The sequence below is a fragment of the Anoplolepis gracilipes genome, chromosome 1 (assembly GCF_047496725.1).
Source record: "Anoplolepis gracilipes chromosome 1, ASM4749672v1, whole genome shotgun sequence".
NCBI classification, from domain to species: domain Eukaryota; kingdom Metazoa; phylum Arthropoda; class Insecta; order Hymenoptera; family Formicidae; genus Anoplolepis; species Anoplolepis gracilipes.
The window spans coordinates 591546-611020 of record NC_132970.1 but is presented as its reverse complement, the minus strand read 5'-3'; the positions used below and the strand labels follow the sequence as shown (position 1 = coordinate 611020).

Here is a 19475-nt window from a genome sequence, read left to right as displayed (position 1 = left end):
ACTGTTTTATTTCTGCGAAATAAAATGCATAAATAGAAATATTCGTCTTCTCTTTTAAAATATTCCAAAGTACATTTTTCAGGTTTATCCAGAAACAAGAAAAAAATCGTTAAATATATTATTTAATGTAAGACAGAACTAAAAATAAACATAATAATGTCAATATCAGTATCAATTATGTTATCTAGAAATAAAAAAAAAAAAAATCGTTAAATATATCATTTAATATATGAAAGAACTAAAAATAAACATGGTAATGTCAACATCAATATCGATCAGCCAAAATCAGAAGTACATAGCTCAGTTCATTATATGATTAAATATATGTTGTGACTTGTTAACTATTTTCATGATATATTGCTCATGATTACTCTATCATGATCGTAATCTTCATGATAGACTAATTATTAATCAATTTTACAAAGATAACTACAATTTATGTAAACTTATATCTTTTGTAGGTCAAAAAGTCTCATAATTATCATATAACACAAAATATTCTTAAATATTATTTTTACTTTTTTTTTCACATAATGTTGATTTATTTCAGATTCTACATAATATATTGCTATTGTCTCATTTGCAAATGATACATTGCTGAAATGTGCAGCATATAAAAATTACACTATAATTATTATAATATAATTACATAAATAAACATAAACATTTACCAAATATAAATGCTTGTATAATATAAATATTTCGAACAATAAAAATACTCGTGCACTAAAAATAAATGATTATATGTTGTATCATAAAATAAAAACAAATGTTACTGGTATAAAGGAGGGTAGGTAAAATATGCTAATTTTTGTCCAGAAAGTGTAACATAAGTTACATATATTTTCATGTAGGTTTTTTAGAGGTTTTGAGTGGCTGAAAACAAAAATACCCGTTTTATTGGCCTAAGCTCATGAGAAAGTCAAAATTCATCTTAAATTATCGAAATAAGTCATTTTTAATATTAATTCAATTAGTGTCAATTTTGTTGCAATTATTTAATTATTTATATTATAGTTTAGTTTTATAATTTCTTTTACTAAAGAAAACTAAAGAAACACTTAAAAATGAAACATTTGAGAAATGCTAAATCTATCATAACAAAATCAATATAATATAAAAATTAAAAAATAAATAGTCAATTTATTCAAAGAATCTTGAGCCTCATCAGATGCAACTCTGTACATTGTACAGTTTTAAATATCTTAAAATAGACTTCCACTACCATAAAGTTTCCACCTAGAGGCACATTAAGTTTTTTATAGTAGACCTTTACTTGGAGCCCTATTATATTACTTTTCGTGTTATATTGTATAGTGTCTTGTTTTATTCGTCATCGGAATCTTAATCTTATCAGCTTGCTTATCAGTCTCTTGGTTGATCGGGTCCGCTAATGTTGTATAAAGTCGAAATATTTATTCTTATATCTCTTTTTGTTTTTGAAACTCTCTCCTCAACATTTAATTATTTAATATTTCAAATATCATATTTTTTTTCTTAATAAGAGAGAGAGAGAGAGAGAGAGAGAGAGAGAGAGAGAGAGAGAGAGAGAGAGAGAGAGAGAGAGAATAATGTTTTTCTTTTATTTGTTCTTTTAATGTTAGTTAATCTCTGCTAAATAATGTTTCTTCATCAATCGACAGTTTCATCAACTGCATTAAAATTATTGATATGATTTTACGCCTACATATCAACAACTCTGTCGTACTCAATATTGTGAACTGCGCTCAACTGCAGCTATTAATTTTCTTAGATATAATTACGAGCCAATAACAAGTAATGCTTCTTGAGTTATTACGTATAAATATACATAGTTGTATATCGTCAATAACAATATTTCGGACATATCGCTCAAATTATTTTATTTTATGCAATAAGTAAAAAAAAATTGGCTTTTAATGATACTCATTTAGTAATACTTTTAATGAGTATCATTAAAAGCCAATTTTTTTTTTACTTATTGCATAAAATAAAATAATTTGAGCGATATCTGAAATGTTGTTATTGACGTCAGCAGTGTAGTAACTAGCTACTTAAGTTACGACTAACGAGTCAGAACAATTTTGTCTCGATGGAGTGATACATGCGAGTTCAAATTCGCGAAAACGAATTGTACGTTGTAGAGTGAATAAAATATCCTGTGACGCGAATTTTCACAAATAATTCAAAGAAGTGATATCAAAGATAATCTGGGTCTCTCTGAACATCGACGAAGCTCGATAAGAATTATACCCGAATCTATCGACGTTCTTATATTCTTTTATTAAGTAAGCCTGAAATTTAAAGAGAAGACGAAGGAAGACAGAGCAAGGAACTTTCTTTGGTACTGAAGAAACCTACACAAGTCTGCAGATAGTTCGCATCGATCTTCAATTCCGAGATCCTATTCTATTAGATATACGTTAGGCCAGATAAGAACTTTCCGAGCACTTGTTTCTATATCGACGAACGGCCGCTTATCGATTCGATAATTGCTGTGGAGAATGTCAGCAAACGAGGATACTATCTTTGTACGACGCTCCTCTACAATACACGTTGATTAACGATGATGAGCACAATTTCATGGCAAAGAATGTGTCATGAAGGAATAACAACGGAAATAATTTTTTGATATTGTGTGGAGCGGCTTCAAGATACTAAAACACGATAGACAATATATATTACACGTGAAATGTTTATTAATTTCGTGGCACGTGTCAAGGTTATAATACTATCTTTTGCAATAAAACGAAAGCTTCAAATGTGTTTGGCAAGTGACAGTGAAAACAGTATAGCTGTTAACACGGTAATTTTGCATTGAATAATACTTCTAGATGAAAGATGACGGTCTACTGCAAACGATGCTGATCGACTTTGCGCTTTTGCGATACGCGATATCCGATCTTCCCATTTATCTGTCTATGTTGCTCGAATAAAGTAAGTAAGGATAATTTTGTTGAGTGAGCATGTCTACCACGATGCCCTGAAAGAGTAATTGTTAAACGCAAATGTGTGGCTTTCGAGACATTAAGAAGTATTCTTACGTTTTGTTGGACGAGAGGCGCTCTGGTTGATTTCGTCATCGCATCCATCTTTTTGTCGATATTGTTGAGTCACTTCATACTTATACTAAAAATAGAAAGTAATAACTTAACTAGATCTAACCAGATTGTACAAATAATTCAGCGGAAAAATATTCAAGATATTGCTATATTTAGAAGACCTTGATTACTTGCAATCATATTTTATAATTCGCAAGATTATCCGAAAATAAAAAATATATTTACATTCATATTGATTAATAATTATAAAATATATACGGTAAAATCTTTAGCTGATCAATTAGGTGTCAAGAATTATTTAGTGTTTACATGACACAAACACAGAAAGAGTATAATTATTACAGGCAGCTTCATATTTGCACAATAATAATAACAGGTGTTACAGAGTAAATATTACTTATCACTTTACAGCTGTTATTTGCAATAATATTGCGAATATTGATTAACATATTTTTAATTATTACAATTCTATTGTTAATATAATATTATTATTGCATAACAAACACATAAATTATATAAATAGAAAATAATAAATAAAAAATATCAAATTTTTTAATATAATAAGTTAAAGGAAATATACTGACAGAAATTAAAAATAAATATTTCAAAATTCTTGAATGATATATAAGCGAATAAATCTTTAAAATTTTCCGTCACTATTTTTTTAGACGTTACATACAACGGTTCTCATGTTTTCATTACATTTAATCTCAAGTTACAAGTCAAGGAAACTATCTTCTAGTCCTTTTTTTAGATTGAGTCACTCAGTTTCCTCGATCATTCGTTACTCTTCGCACGATTCGATATTTCATCCACTTTCTTCCGTTTTCTTCGAATGACCGTGTCTGATGGTATTGTTCGCGAAAGCATCTTTCGTGACCCGGTTTCTTTTTACACCTATACGAACGCCAAAAACGGAAGAGCGACTACGGAGATGAACTCGCTTAATACCTCGGTATAAAGAACGCATAAAAAAAGATTCTTTCATTTTCAAGTACTCCACGACTTTTCTAGGTTCATTCAAAAATAGAGAAAAGCAAATTAACATACATACTACACAAAATATGATTTATTGAAACAGGAGAAGTAATGCTTTTTGTAATTAAATAATTTAACTGTGTATTAGTACTTGAATATATTTTATATAATTTGTTGTAAAATTCATTCTAGTAATTACACATAATATTACGATAAAATTTATTCTAAATAGGAGTAAAAATGCTTGTCTAAACCATATCAGAATATTAAATATATCCTACGACGTTAAATATTGATTCTTAATAGAATAATTCAGCGAATTCTGCGACGATAACTGTAGTTTATTGTGTGTTTGTATGTAGGCGCGTGTGTGTATGCATATGTCAACTGAACTTTTCAATATTATTTTATTATTTATAACACATACTTAATTATTATTTTCGTTATTTATAACCCAAAAAAAATTAAATTAATTATATTATATAATTAAGTTATTATAAATATAATTCTCTTATAACACAGTTTAATTGCATTATAATACAATTATATATTCATTGTCTCATTTTTCGCAAATTATATGTTGATGAGGAAAATATTCAACACATATACATAATTTAATTACTAATTTTGTATAGAATAATCGCGTACTAATCTCGGTTGATTACTTGTCGCAAAAGAAAGATAAAATTATTCTGAATTCTCGAGAGACCATATATTGTATTTTGTTTCTAAAATAAAAAATAATATTTCTAATCGATTAAGCAAAATATGGAGCAACGCGTTCATTTTACCAACTGCCGTATAATCACTAGTACGATTTTGTAACTATGCTTTTGATTTATATGGCTTATAAATTAACCGTTATTTACCATGATTCGCCATGAGAGAAATATCAATAATATAAAATATAAAGCGTTTCAATTTAAATCAGTTTATTTTAATTCAACGTGAAAGAGAACAGTTTATTTTAATTCAACGTGAGCTTCTCGGTTCTCTTTAATCGCGATAAGGAAACCACTACCAAGTGTTCTATTCGAGGCAAAGACTAATTTTAAAAACTCTTGCGAAGTCTTGGTCGGCAGCGATTTCTCCTCCTCTAGGAATTCTCAATAGCCTGAAAAGTGACCCATAACAAATACGCCTCGATGGTTCAATTTTGACAGCGAATCACGGCTAGATACCGAGTTAATTGTCTCGATTTTAACTGTCTCATGTGAAGATTGATAAAACCGTATAAAGAGTGATCTTTATCTTCGAATATAACGTTTTGTTTGCGAGAACGTTCGAGAAGTCGAAATATTATAACTGAAAATTAAACGTACTTTCTCGAACAGATTATCTACGTTGTAATTGACTTTTTCCGTTTTGTGTAATATTTTGATAGTCGATCAATTCCGGTTATTGCCTGGTCAATACATGGTCAATAACAAGCAGTATTTCGCGTACAATTGGTTGTCGTGTTGACAGACGACCTAGTTGGTAATGCAACATCGTAAATGTTGCACTCTTTTTTCTCTACATCGTGCATCTTTATCACACAAGATGGCATTAGCTAAAGTCACATTATGCTTGAGAAACGTTAAAACAGAGTGGTAAAATGCTAAGTTATAAATTCAAGACAACAAGCCTGCTCTGGTTAGTGTCGCATTTGCAGCCACAGTTGAACAACGATTATAGTGTACACATTGTAAAGTGCGTGAGATAAAATGTCTCTCGTCGAAGATTTTCAAAGGTGGCTCGAAGAAGTGATGTCGAAAGTTATTGAAAATCTTGGATCAAATGTCGAGGAAGCTCAATACGAGCTCTCTGAATCCGTCGATATTGTTATGTCTACCATGTATTATGTATGCGTGAAATTTAAAAACAAAACAAAGGGAGGACAAAGAGAAGAACTATTCATGATACTAAAGAGACCCACGTCAAATCAAATATGCAGACAATTGTTACACATTGATTCTCAGTTCCACAACGAGATTTTATTCTATCGGATTTACGCCAGATCCAATGAGAACTTTGCGAAATGCTTCTACACCGAGGAACGACCGCCTACCGATTCGGTGATTGCGTTAGAAAATGTCAGCAAGCGAGGATACTGTCCTTGTCCGTACGCATACGACGCTCCTCTGGAATACATATTAGCGGCAATGCGTGAGATGGGACGATTCCATGCCAAAGGTTACGTCATGAAGGAGCAGCAGCGTAAAAAGTTTTTCGACATTGTGGAGCAGCTTCAAGAAATTAGGTATAACGAGTCGGACGACATTCAAAGGTGCACTGTCAATATTATCTCGAACCGGGCAGTGGAATATCTTCGCAATCAAGGTCATGATGCGATTTTTTGCGATAAAATGGAAGCTGTACTTTCGAATGCATTCAATAGTGTAATGATAAAAACGGTGACACCAACAGAACCTTTGTCAACGCTGTGTCATGGTGATTTTACATTAGGCAATACTCTTTTCAAGAAGGAAGACGATGGACAGCTACGAGCGATATTGATCGACTTTGCGGTTTTAAGGTATTCGACTCCTGTCGTCGATCTTTCCACGTTTCTCTGTCTCGCTTGCTCGAATGAATTAAGAAAGGATAAGTTTTTCGAGATCATGCGGGCCTATCACGATACACTGAAGAAATATTTGCTGGACGCTGGCATACAAAACATCGAAAAGTATTCGTATGATGCTTTGCTGGACGATTACAAAAGAGGTGCCCTCCATGGTTTTGTTATCGCGTCCTACTTTTTGGCGGTATTAATGGGATATGGCGAAGAAGAATTTGGTACAAAAAAAATTATGGAAATAATACAATGCAGAAAGAAGTATGGCGGAGAGAAAGTATGCAAAATATTAGCTGATATGTTATTACAGTTAAGAGATTTTGATTGTTTGAAACATTTCTTATAATTGTTTGTTTTTCACAAATAATGTATACATCCATATTTAAGTGACTATAATGTATAAATGCAAAAAAATTTTAAATACAGTTGTGCGTCAGAGTACACACAACGTAAGTATGAAAAATTGTAAGTTACAAATATTGAGATTGTCAATATTATTTTATAAAATCATGCAGTGTGATTTAAATAATTAATGATGTAGATAAATAAAATTTAGAAAATTTTTAGATCACAACAGTATAAAAGAAGTATTTGAATTTTATCAATTGATTTTATTAGATCGAAAAATTTTAAATAATATAACACACTGAACACTGTAATTTTTATCAGATATGATTGTAAAATGAATCGATTAAAAATTGTTATGTACAGTTCGAGAATTTTTTAAAATAAACATATGCGTGAATATCGCGGAAATGAGACAGCGTTTATATAAGAACCGGATTAAAACTTATGTCTGCTAATGTATGTATACACATACGGCATACATATTAAAACTAGGTATACATATTAAAGGGTATACTACATATACTAGGTATACTACATATTAAAAGTAGGTGCGGAATTGCGTTTTGATACACATTGATGAAATTATTCTTTCGTGTACAAGTCCGGATCTGCCTTTCAAATAAAGAAGCGCTCCGCGTAGTCACCAGAGAATAACTTGTCATTTCCGTATATTTTTGTAAGCTAGCAACGGCGTTTATCACGAAGTTTACCAATGCCAAGTTCGCGTACTGCTAAATTTCCTTTTATAAAAAATATTTCCTTAACATAAAAAAAGTATTACGCATGTACATGAAATAGAGAAATAAAGTATCATAATTAACAGTCTTACAACTTTATTCGTAATAATATTGCCCCCTCCCCTCTCTCTCTCTCTTTCTCTCTCTCTCTCTCTCTCTCTCTTTCTCTCTCTCTTTCTATATATATATATATATATATACACACTGTTCAGATTGTTAAAAAATAACATTTTTCTGTTAAAACTAAAAAATATATACTTGTATGTAGTATTCATGTAATAGAGAAAAACTTTACGTAATTGCAGTTGTGTAATATTTTGAATGAGATAAGTGTGATAAAAAATGCGAGAATTGAAGAGTCATTTACTACTTGGCACTATTATGCAACATTGTTCAATAAAATTCTAGAATTGCAGAGAAGTTTGTGTAGTTAAAGGAAATATATGCTAACAGTATAATTAAATAAATAAAATAAAAATAAATAGAAATAAAAATTTCCTTTATATCAAAACGCGTGGCATCTAATTTATATCAAATTTACTCTTCATTCATTAAAATTTGTGCTTTAAGAAGCGAAACTTAAACTATTGTTTAAATAAGTAATTTATAATTAATGAACGCGTGACAAAGTTTTATTTTGTTTTTAAATTTACATCTTAATGCGTTACACTTTTTAGCACTTATAAACTTAAAAATCTGCTTATTAAACTGTTGACGTAAGCACATGATGTGACAAAATATTATCATATCTCTGTATTTGCAAAGTTAAATGGTTAGATTAGGTTTAACTGTAATAGTGTTTAAAGTAGTGCTGATTTCACCTTTTACAATTGTTACTACAACGGATATGATAGCTTAACTTCTAATAGACCTGTTATACAACACACGGCGCGTACGCTTCTTTACGTAATGCTTTACAATGACATTTTTTTCTAAAGTGTAACACATTACAGTTGCGCAATAAATGAATAATGTTACTTTGTTTATTTCAAAAGAGAATCCCTAAATTATTATCTGAACAAATAATCATTAAATAGAAAATTATAAACAGCTATCGTAAACAGCTTGATATCAATATTTTGATATTAATTTTAAAAGTGTATTTGAATAAAGCTCTTGTATTTTGTCAAATATATATATATATATATATATATATATGTATACATATATTTTTTATAAGATATATATATATATATATGTATATATACATATATTTTTTATAAAATATATATATATGCAAAATAAATACGAAATAAATAGTGAATATGAAGTAAAAAATTGTACTAAAAATTATATTTTTATATTTTAGAAATATTATTTTTAATGAAATTCTTCTCCCGAGGAATTTTACTTTGCAATTGATGTAAACATTAGTTGCAGTAAATAAATCAAATATAATCAATCGATATAAAAAAATAATTTACGAAAAAATTAAACAATTAATGTAAAAATAGGTATATATATATATAAATAAATATTATAAATGAATAATAATATCATAAATAGATATCCGTGTAACTAATTATCTCTATTTTTAACAGCTAGAAACATTTTCGTCGATCACTTGAAACGAACAACGCTGTTACAACAGTTCGAGAACCCGGCAATCGCCAATGTAAACTCTCTCTTCGTCGTCGTTTCTCTCGCATAGTTGTCGAAGCGTCGCCTGGGATAAGTTTGATCGTTAAGACCAAAGAATGCGACACCGTATACTATCGCCCTAGCGTGAAACTTTTCGAGGGCCGGTTGGAGCGAGTTTAACAATCGTCGGTGTTGAACTCACTGGGTAGTTGCGATATTGGAAAGAACAGGTAGGGTATATGTATGTATACCGCAATGAAAGATAAAGAGAGAGAGAGAGAGAGAGAGAGAGAGAAAGAGGAAATAGCGAAAGAGAGAGAAGATGAGCAAGGCAGAAAAACATAAGGAGGAACGCCAAAGGGATTAGACAGAATCGAGGTAAGGAGTGACAAGCGCAAGTCGAAACGAGGTACGAAAAGTGCTGGAACACTTTAATCGAACTGCAGTTAGGAGTTCGAGCAAAGCGTTGTGCCTCCTCCGAGTTTCTTGATAGTCTTCCATCGGGGTAGCGAACGTTGCCACTGTAACGATTTCGAAGAAAGTGATTTCCGTAAACAGTCGTTTGTTACTTCCCTTTGTTATAGTGTCTTCTTGAGATAAATTAGAAACTGCTATTCCGCTCTCAACGATTGGCTAATATTGATCGTAAATAACACTATGCAAAACAATTAAAGGGCCATTTTCTTCCATATAAAAAAAGGCCAATTTTCAAGTAGTTGCAACTTTCTAAAAAATTATCGGAATAAGATCAATAAAAAAGCGTTTCAAAACTTGAAGTTTCTAGTTTTAGAATCAATTTTTTTCTATTCGTTACAAAATTATATTGTAAGAAAGCGACGTCCGTCGATTGAACAAATTTTTCAAAAGTTTGTCGAAGAATAGCGAATTAAAAAAAAATCCTAACACGATTTTATTAATTGGGTGTTAAAGAGCAGAGTTTGAGTTTTATTTTTTTTTTTTTTTAACGAATGTTCTATGATTCTTTTTCGCCGAGATATTCATTATTAAAGCAAAATCGAGCTATTGACTTTGAACGCTTATAACTAGTGAAAAAATGATCGTACAATAATCATTTAAGAAGCAATTTAAAGAGAAAAGTTAGCACTTTAAAATACTCCTATTGTTTTTTCCATCATTATTTATTTTTACAGTATAATTGTTACTTAAAAATCAAGTAAAAATTGCACTTTTATCTTTTTTTATTTGAATCAATGAAAGTTAATGAAAATCCGTTAAAATTTTCGTGAACTCTGCAACATTTACAAGTACATAAAAAGCATTCCAGTTACTCGTACAAAAGACGGAAGTGTTAAGTTTTTTTCTAGACATTACAAAAACTTAAATTAATGATTATTGTATACAATCATTTTTTCATTGATTTTGCTTTAATAATGAATATCTCGGTGAAAAAAAAAATCATAGAACACTTGTTAAAAAAAGAAATTAAAGCAACAAATCTGCTCTTTAACACTCAATTAATGAAATCGTGCTAGGATTTTTTTTAATTCGGTATTCTTGGACAAGCTTCTGAAACATTTGTTCAATCGATGTCGCTTTTTTACAATGTAATTTTGTAACGAATAGAAAAAATTGAAATTCATTTAAAGATTCTAAAACTAGAAACTTCAAGCTTTGAAATTAATCTTATTCCGATAATTTTTAAGGCAGTTGCAACTAGTTGAAAATTGACCTTTTAGTGTAGTTGGCAAAGCATCACTAGCAATAGCGACTATTATTATATAATCAAATTCTCAATTCTTTATACTTTCCTAATTTTAGAAAAGAAATTCATGTAATACATTTCCTTATTAAATTTATGATTTATTTGCAAAGCGTGAAACACGTCTTCATTGCAAAGATTAATCTGATAATGATAAAATGAGAATTAGTCTTAATAATTGCAAGTCAGTTATTTTGCCATTTATTTATCTAATCTCAATTAATTAGATTAGATTACTTTATAAGAAATACTACTTGATTTTATAAACCTTGCAACTGAAAATAATTGTTGTACTCGGTTTATCTTTTCAATCTTTTCAAGTATCTGCATCTGTATCAATAAGAAGAAAATTTTAAAAAATTTTATCTAAACGTCTTCTTTTCGCGGAATGTGTGTAAAGTAATCTTAATATTTAAAACCAAATATTTATACAAGTTGATATGATTGATCTGTTTTGATATAAAACAGTTTTAAGAAAAATTTGATATTGTAAGAACGATAATGCATTTTATGGCATATTACCAGAAGTATACAAATGAAAAAATTTAATAAATACATATGCTTTTACATATATCACGATGAAGGCTGCGTTCCTTTTAAACGTTCACGCGTTGAAAGCATTCTATCTTTGTTGCTTATTATAAAAACGGAATAAAGCGTGAAAGAAAACTTTAGCCAAAATATACGTATTGTGAGAATCTAATTTAATTGGCCATTGAGTTGCAAATGTTCCAAATATTTGTTCGTGATGATTCATTTGTCGAGCTTAAGTACGTAAAGTTTCGAAACGCACTACATATTGCCAAGTGTCACTTGAATAGCTAGACACACAAGATAAATAGATGTAGGCATTTATTTAGAGTTTTGATAAATTATTTGACGTACGAATATTCTCGGCAAATACATCTACACGGGGACGACGGAAATTACTCGATTTGTTCCGATAATCAAGCGAGTAGTGGAGCAGGATGAATAAATCCACGCTACCGCCAGCGTCCCGAAAGGAGTTTATCCCACGGGAATACCGTGCTGGTTTGCCGTTGGTTCGCGCGCATTTGTCTCGCAAAAAAGGTATCTCTCTACCTGCGGTAATCAGATTGTCCATCGAACTATTTCAATCATTCGAAACATTGTCCTACGATGTCTATGAAATCTATTTCCGCGCGCTTCTTCTTTCGTGCGATCGATTTTTATCGACGTCCGTAATGAACTGGATCCCTATAAATAATTTTGGCCAAACGTCGTAAATATAATGCTCTGGACATCGCCCATTTGTCCGTGAACGTTGCCGTTCTCACTTTCGGCTGCGTCTATTCGATATTTCGATATCGTATGAGCGACTACGCTAGATAAATGTGAAAAAGAAGCGGGGGAAGAAGAGAAGAGACGCTAAGGAGGCAGAAGAAGGCGGACAACAGTAGATAGGATCTGAACGGAGGATCGAACGCCGTCCGGGAGGATATGGGAACCGTGCGGGCGAGAAGTATGCAAATGCGAGAGTACATTTATCTCGGCACCACGCCCATGTATTTCCTGGGAGCTTCCGGACGCATTGTCGGCAGCGAATCGAATACCCGCGCCTCCCCCGCCCGCCATCCTACCGACGACACACACACACACGCACACACATAAATACTATACGCACGTATACGCGTTAGTGGTCTGTATGCGTATGTATGCCACCGGTCCGATACTCCAGAGATTTACGAGCAAACTAGCCCGGTCCCCAGGGCTAATAGACCGGCAAGTTATGGGCCAATTCAATTTAATTTCGAAAATAAACAACCACCATTGGCGACGTCGGTCAATTTATTCCGAGGTCTCGCGATGCGGCCGTACTTGGACACGGGACTGTGGGCCTCTTCCATGTATAGAGAGAAAGTTTCTCGGTCACCCACTTCATCATAGAACGAACGCTAAGCTCGCTGAGAACCCCTCATAAGCTGGATACGTAAAGTTCCACTCAGATTCGCGCCGCGATAATCAATGGACTTTTTGTTTAATTGAGTGTCAACTGAAACAATGTTGTAGATCCCATGAATTCGTGAAGTCATGTCGTGCGATATGTCACTGACATTTTTAAAACAATAGGATGTATAAAAAGTAAGACTGTAAGCTTTTCAATGAAAAATGTAGTGTACAAGATTATCTGCAAATGTTTTAGTTTATATCGCGTAAAGGAAAGAGTCATTTTTTGGAAAAGATTATAATATTATGTTACTTTTTGCCAAGTTTAATTTTTAAATTTAATCTCATAGCATAGTTATCTCTTACACAATATTTGTACGAGACTAACTACGCAGTATTATACAATCGTATGAGATTAACTTTAAAAATTAAACTTGGCAAAAAGTAACATAATATTATAATCTTTTCCGAAAAAATGACTATATTTTTTTCAATAATAATAATATAATATTTAATATAATATATGAAAATATATATATATATATATATAATAATATTTTAAATAGAATATCGCGAGAAATCTCTCTTTGTCGCAGAAAAGTAAATAATACGAGTAAGTGACTATAAAAGACGCGACCATAACGTATCGCATTAATTGAAGGCAAATAAAAGAAAAAGACAATGATAATGGATTGGATGGATACACCCTTGTTACCAAGAAGCGGCCAAGTTTAATGAATTATCGCGCTTGGTTTCTCGCAACGACAAGAAATCGATGCATGTTAAATTACGGAGTGGTAATAAAGCCGCGCGCGGGCCAGTAAAGTCGGCACGGCTCATTAAATTCTCCCGATAGTTTTCCTAGCCCGATTTATCGATGCACGCGCGACTTCGCACATTCTGCATTCCCTAAAGTATTGCCTAAGAATATGCATGCTACCGCGACAATAATAAAGTAGTAAGTCGCGTAGAATTCTATGAAAATCTTACGCGAATAGAATAGTGTCTGACGATCGTTAAATAAAAGAGATTTTTTGTTTAGGAACCTATTTTTTTATATATATTTAACGTATACACAATGAAAAATAATAAATAAATGAAACATATTTAACGATTTCTTCTGAGTAACTTGCCTTTTTCTTAATTTTTGTGGATTATCTTCTTTCATTTTTATCGGTATCTTTTTTTCAAAACGAATATTACAAGGTAGAGTGATTACAACGACAATTTAATAACAAGTCATTGGGATTCAGTAACCGAGCAATTTAGTCAGTCGGATGAGGCGAATGTTCCAACGCGACTGTCAAATTACGATGCAAATTGTGCGGGTTTTGAGTAGCATTTTCACGCGAGTTTGCACTACCGTGCAACTTTCTCGCGAGTAAAATTGGAAAACTGCATCGTGAATTATACGTTAATTGCGCGTGACTCGCGATAAAGCACACCTCGCGTGCTGACATGGTTCGCAAAATTACGCAAAACTTCATGTGATAGCACGTGGTACGTAATATCGAGGAACGTTACTCGACGTTGTCAAAGGAAAAACCGCGTGCCCTATCGAAGAGCTGTGTAAGAGTGGAGAACAAACTCGTTAATATCGTCCGCATATTATCACGAGGAGGAAGGAAGATAAAGGGAGCGCTCTCTCTCTCTCTCTCTCTCTCTCTCTCAGTTTGTTCGATTAATGGCAATTTTCTCATTATATCGGCGCGAAGTGTCGGCGTTCGATCGGGAATTCGATCTCAGACGAGTCACGCTTCACGTATATACATACATACATACATACACGAGAATTTCTTTCGTCACTTTGGGCCGCAAACAGCGACGCCGGTCCATTATTGGATGCCGATATTCATCGTGCCTGACCTCGACTGTCGATAGATTCACGAACGTCCGCTATCTTGGCCCACAGCACCAGGTACCATATTCTACCCCGTAATCGCGCAGTTACAGCGGCCGTGTTGATCGTCACACGTGTAATTGGGTCTCTAAGACTATGTATCGGAATACATAGTTCCGTCCGATTTCGCATTCGCTGACATCGTAAATATTACCGTATCCGTGCAAATGCACGTTGACAATGACGTAATGCGTGATTAGTGCCAAAAATATACGATCACGTGATGACAGATTATTGATCGTGGATAAATTTTTCGCCATATTATATCAAATTATCTTATACAGGGTGGTTCATTTTAATCAATCAACTGGAATATCTTAAAATTTGTAAGTTTTACAATAAACTAGCAGCTATAATTTTCAGAAGGTATATTGATTAAGTGACCAAACTGGCACAATTAAGCTTATTATATTATATTCATTTATTCGATGTTAAAACAAGCTTCTCATGATAACGACGACGACGTTTCGACCTTTGGTTTAGGTCCTTATCAAGTCTCTTCAGACGATGAGCAAGTCGGTTTTCTCACGTGTGCTTGTAAGGTGTAATAGGTGTAATAACTATGTAATAATTATTGCTCGAATTAATGAATATAAGCTTAATTGTGCCAGTTTGGTCACTTAACCAATATACCTTCTGAATTATTTCATCGCTGGCGATATCATTCACTTTTTATTCTATCCAACTATAATTTTTTTAGAACTATAATATATTTTGGAATAAAATTTTTCAGATAAAAGTTGCTTGACTCGAAAAGGAAAAAAAGATAGACATATTACTTTGATCTTGGGTCAAAGTCATATAAAAGTCAACCTTGTTTTTTTTTTAATAAAACTACCCTGATTTTTTTATATAAATAAATTCCTCATAATTTTGCATAGAAAGTTATGAGAGCATGATGGCCAAAAGTTGAATAGTTTACGAGATATTTTATACTTTAATTTGAATAATTTTATATAAAGTATAAAATATCTCGTAAAATATCCATTTTTCAATTATCTTGCCTCAATACTTTTATGCATAGAATATTTCGAAGGGAATTGATTTATATAAAAAATCAGAACAGTTCCATTTAGACAAAACAAGGTGACCTTGGCATGTACAAAGGTCAAACTAATATGCCTATTTTTTTCTCCCGTCGAGCCAAACAAGTTTTATCTGAAAAATTTTCTCTAAAACTTATAAATTCTAAGACATTCTAGTGAATTGATTAAAATAAACTACTCTTCTAAATAAGTAACAATCATATTGTACAGAAAATTATTAAATAATTGCAAGATTAATTTTCTTAAACTATAATTACTCACAATTTATTATATTTAGAAGCGACTTGACTGAATATAAATATAAAAATGTATGAATAGAGGTCACATCGCAAGAGAAGATAATAAGAGAGAGATGATACGATCGCAAGAGGAAAAGCGGAAATCCACATTCTCGCGATCAAATATCGGACTGCATTTTCCTGGCGTTTTATGCAGATGACAAAGGACAAACAGAACGGGATTTCTTCTACGGAATCGAGGAATGGACGAATCGAATGAGGCATCCATGCGATGAAAGTTCATGCGCTGTTGAAGAGGAGGGTAAAACGTGATCGAGAGCAGCTTTTCTGTGAACTATTAGTTCGGTAACTTAATCTCAGATGCAAATAAAAGCGTCGTTATCGATCGCGTCAGAACCCAGTTATGTGATAAATTCACGCTCCTCCGTGTGTTTCGCGCAAGAAATCATTTTAATATTTGTGCCAAAAGATTTATTACACAAAAGCATGATATTCAAAATGAACAGTATTTTAACGAGGCGTTTTCTACGATGCTATCATTTACTTTTCAAAATACTTATACAACTCATTTTTGCTACAGTAATAAGCGTTTCCTTGATTAAATGTTCAATCATCATGCAAAGTTCAATTGCTTAAATGATTTGTTTAAATCAAAGCTTTACATTGTTCTTGCATTTATTCGATGCTCATGAACAAAGACGTTTGACGAAAAATGTGTCTAACGAAAAGTGAAGCGAAAAGAAGCCTATATAGTGGTCAGATTATCTTATATCCGGTTACAACCCTTTATAAGCAGATTTGCTAACAAGACACAATTGCGGCTTCGTATTCATTATCTATAATTATCATTGCATGATTCTTCGGGCGGAAATAGGGGACTAGACATGCAATAAATATCTTTCAACTATAAATAAAGAAAAGTTAACATATAAAATTTTTTAACTTATGAGATAGAAATAATCTTGCGTTATATTCATTTGTCATAAGGCATGCTATAAATTTATACAACTGTGTAATATTATTATAAAACTTTTGCCCATATAAATTTCACAATACGATATTTGCTTTGTGTTATACGAGAGAGTTTTGTCGGTTATCACATAATAAAAAAATCAACAATTTTTATTTGCTGTCAATAAACATTGTATATTTATTTTTAATTGGATTATTAAATGTATTCCCAGCTTCACTCTGTGGTTGGAATAAAATAATAAAAAATTACGTGTATGTGTATACGAATGCAGTTCAATATTTCTCCAATCAATTTTTTATTAATATTATCCTTCCTATTATCTTATTACTCGAATATCGTGCATAATATTATCGATGTACGATATTATTCAACAATCCAGTTGTCGATTTTCAGTTCCACCGGGGAAAGCGCGTTGTATTAATGTTATCTAAATGATGAACGAGAAAAAGATATAGAAACGAGGTGTGCGAGGTGTGCAAAATCTATGCGAAATAATTTTCTCGAAAATATTAAATTGCGAATTCGACTAGGGAGATTTGTCTTGCCGGGTAAAACCTTATTGAAATAAAATCTTAATTTATGTATGGCTCATATTTGCGTCAAGTCATAATTGACATTAAATATTGGAAAGTCGTGGCGAAAAATGGTGACGGCCGAATTAAATTTTCGTTGAAAACAGACTCCCGGACATAATCTGAAAAGTTCATTACGTGAATCACGTGCGTGAAATTTCCCGAAAACCGTCATATCGCATCGTAGCGGAAAATTTGATTTCGCTAATGGGATCTTTCATCTCCCTCCCTCCCCCCCCCCCCCACCCACGCAGCGCATTACATCCCGCAGAAAATACTTGGCGGTAAAACCGCAGAGTTTTGAACAATCTCGACATTAATTCTACCTCTGGTTACCGGGCACAACTCTCTCTCCTTCCCTCTCTCTCTCTCTCTCTCTTTCTCTCTCTCTCGCCGTTCGTAGAAATATTTTCTATAAAACGCGTTTCTCTCTTCTTCCGTGAGCACAATAGCGGCCATGCTGTGGAAGTGAAAATACTTTGTCTTGTTTTCAAAGGAACTTAATATTTATCATAGCAAATATTTAAAAGACTGTTGCCGACAGGTCGCATAATTTAAGTGTTCCATACACTCATACGCTATTTTACATGCTGTCTCGTTCAAGCGTGTCGTGAGTAAATCTCATATCGAAGGCGATACTGCGAGCGAAAGCGATAGTTTTTGCGAATACTGGAAATGCATATTCGCACGACTATTGCACGCTTGAGATCGCTAACCAGGTGTCATTTTTTTCTCGATATAGAAAGAAAGAGAGTTATCACAAAAATATTATTTGGTTGCATTGCATTTATTATTTGTACGAGAGAGAAAAAGCGAATACAAAACAAAAAATTATAAATAAAAATTATACAAGATGTAGTAAAATTATAAATAAGAATAAATAATACAAGAATTATTATTTATTCATCACAATCACACACAAATATAAGAATTTCCTTCTCTGTACACATTTTTACTCTTATTAGCTCATTTTAGTTCTTTTACATTTTTATTTTCTGATACAATCACACTTTTTTTTAAATAAAAAATTATCTTTTTTAATTGCTTCAAAATGCTATATAGCCTTCTGTAACAATTCACTTCAGTTACCAATTTTATAGCGAATATCACTGAACACATCCATGAATAATTTTACCATTATTTGTGCACTGATATTTTTCTGCAATTTTTATATTATAAACGCAAACACGTTTTTTTTCCGTTGCCGCAAGAATATCGGATCGTTGATGTGAAAAAATAACATTCCGCGCGATGTACGCTACAGAACATAGTGTAATCACGCTTATTGTTAAAACAGAGCGATTTATTTTTCCATGTATGTCGCGTGTATTTTTCTATCGAGCAAAAAACGCTCACGAATCTTATTAATAAAACAAATGTTGTCTTTCATGTCGCCTGTACGTATCTATTCAGCGAAGAAGCAATTCCTACGAATACGTCGCAAAAACTAAATTATGTAGTATGTTTTTATCGCCCCTTCCCTTCCCATCCGTCTCGTAATGCATTATATCATTTTCAATTTCATTTTTTTATATTTAAAATTAATTTATTATTATAATTTAATTTTAAGTTGATTAATAAAAAATAAAAAAATTTTGTAATTAAATAAAATGAAAAAATAGTTAAAATTAATGTTAATATTCATATTACTGATATCATATGAGGAATAAAAGAATATTTCTATTAATTTAATAAAAATATTTTTAAATTGACAATTTAATGTTATTAGTTTAAACTAATTCTTCAAATTAAAAATACGTTGTAAAACTGATATATCAGCGAGAATTGATAATCGTGTGAAATCTGTACAAATGAATTAATTTTGTCAAAGAATTGATTTTAACGTCGATATGTTAATGGAAATACTCTATTATT

General features: G+C 32.0%; 3 protein-coding genes across 6 annotated transcripts in view; 2 read left to right on the top strand and 1 right to left on the bottom strand.

Annotated features, from left to right (window-relative positions):
- LOC140672971 (neurotrimin) overlaps positions 1-19475 on the bottom strand; it is a 380463-nt gene that overhangs the window by 180541 nt on the left and 180447 nt on the right. The gene's annotated exons all lie outside the window — the stretch shown is intronic.
- LOC140673003 (uncharacterized) overlaps positions 1-19475 on the top strand; it is a 309159-nt gene that overhangs the window by 216935 nt on the left and 72749 nt on the right. The gene's annotated exons all lie outside the window — the stretch shown is intronic.
- LOC140672965 (uncharacterized) lies at positions 4550-7755 on the top strand. Its single transcript, XM_072905462.1, has one exon. The coding sequence runs from the start codon at positions 5726-5728 to the stop codon at positions 6920-6922; it is 1197 nt and encodes a 398-aa protein (XP_072761563.1). The 5' UTR covers positions 4550-5725; the 3' UTR covers positions 6923-7755.

What these genes read in the sequence shown, in the direction of transcription:
- LOC140672965 (XM_072905462.1), top strand. Translation starts at nt 5,726, where the DNA reads ATGTCTCTCGTCGAAGATTTTCAAAGGTGGCTCGAAGAAGTGATGTCG.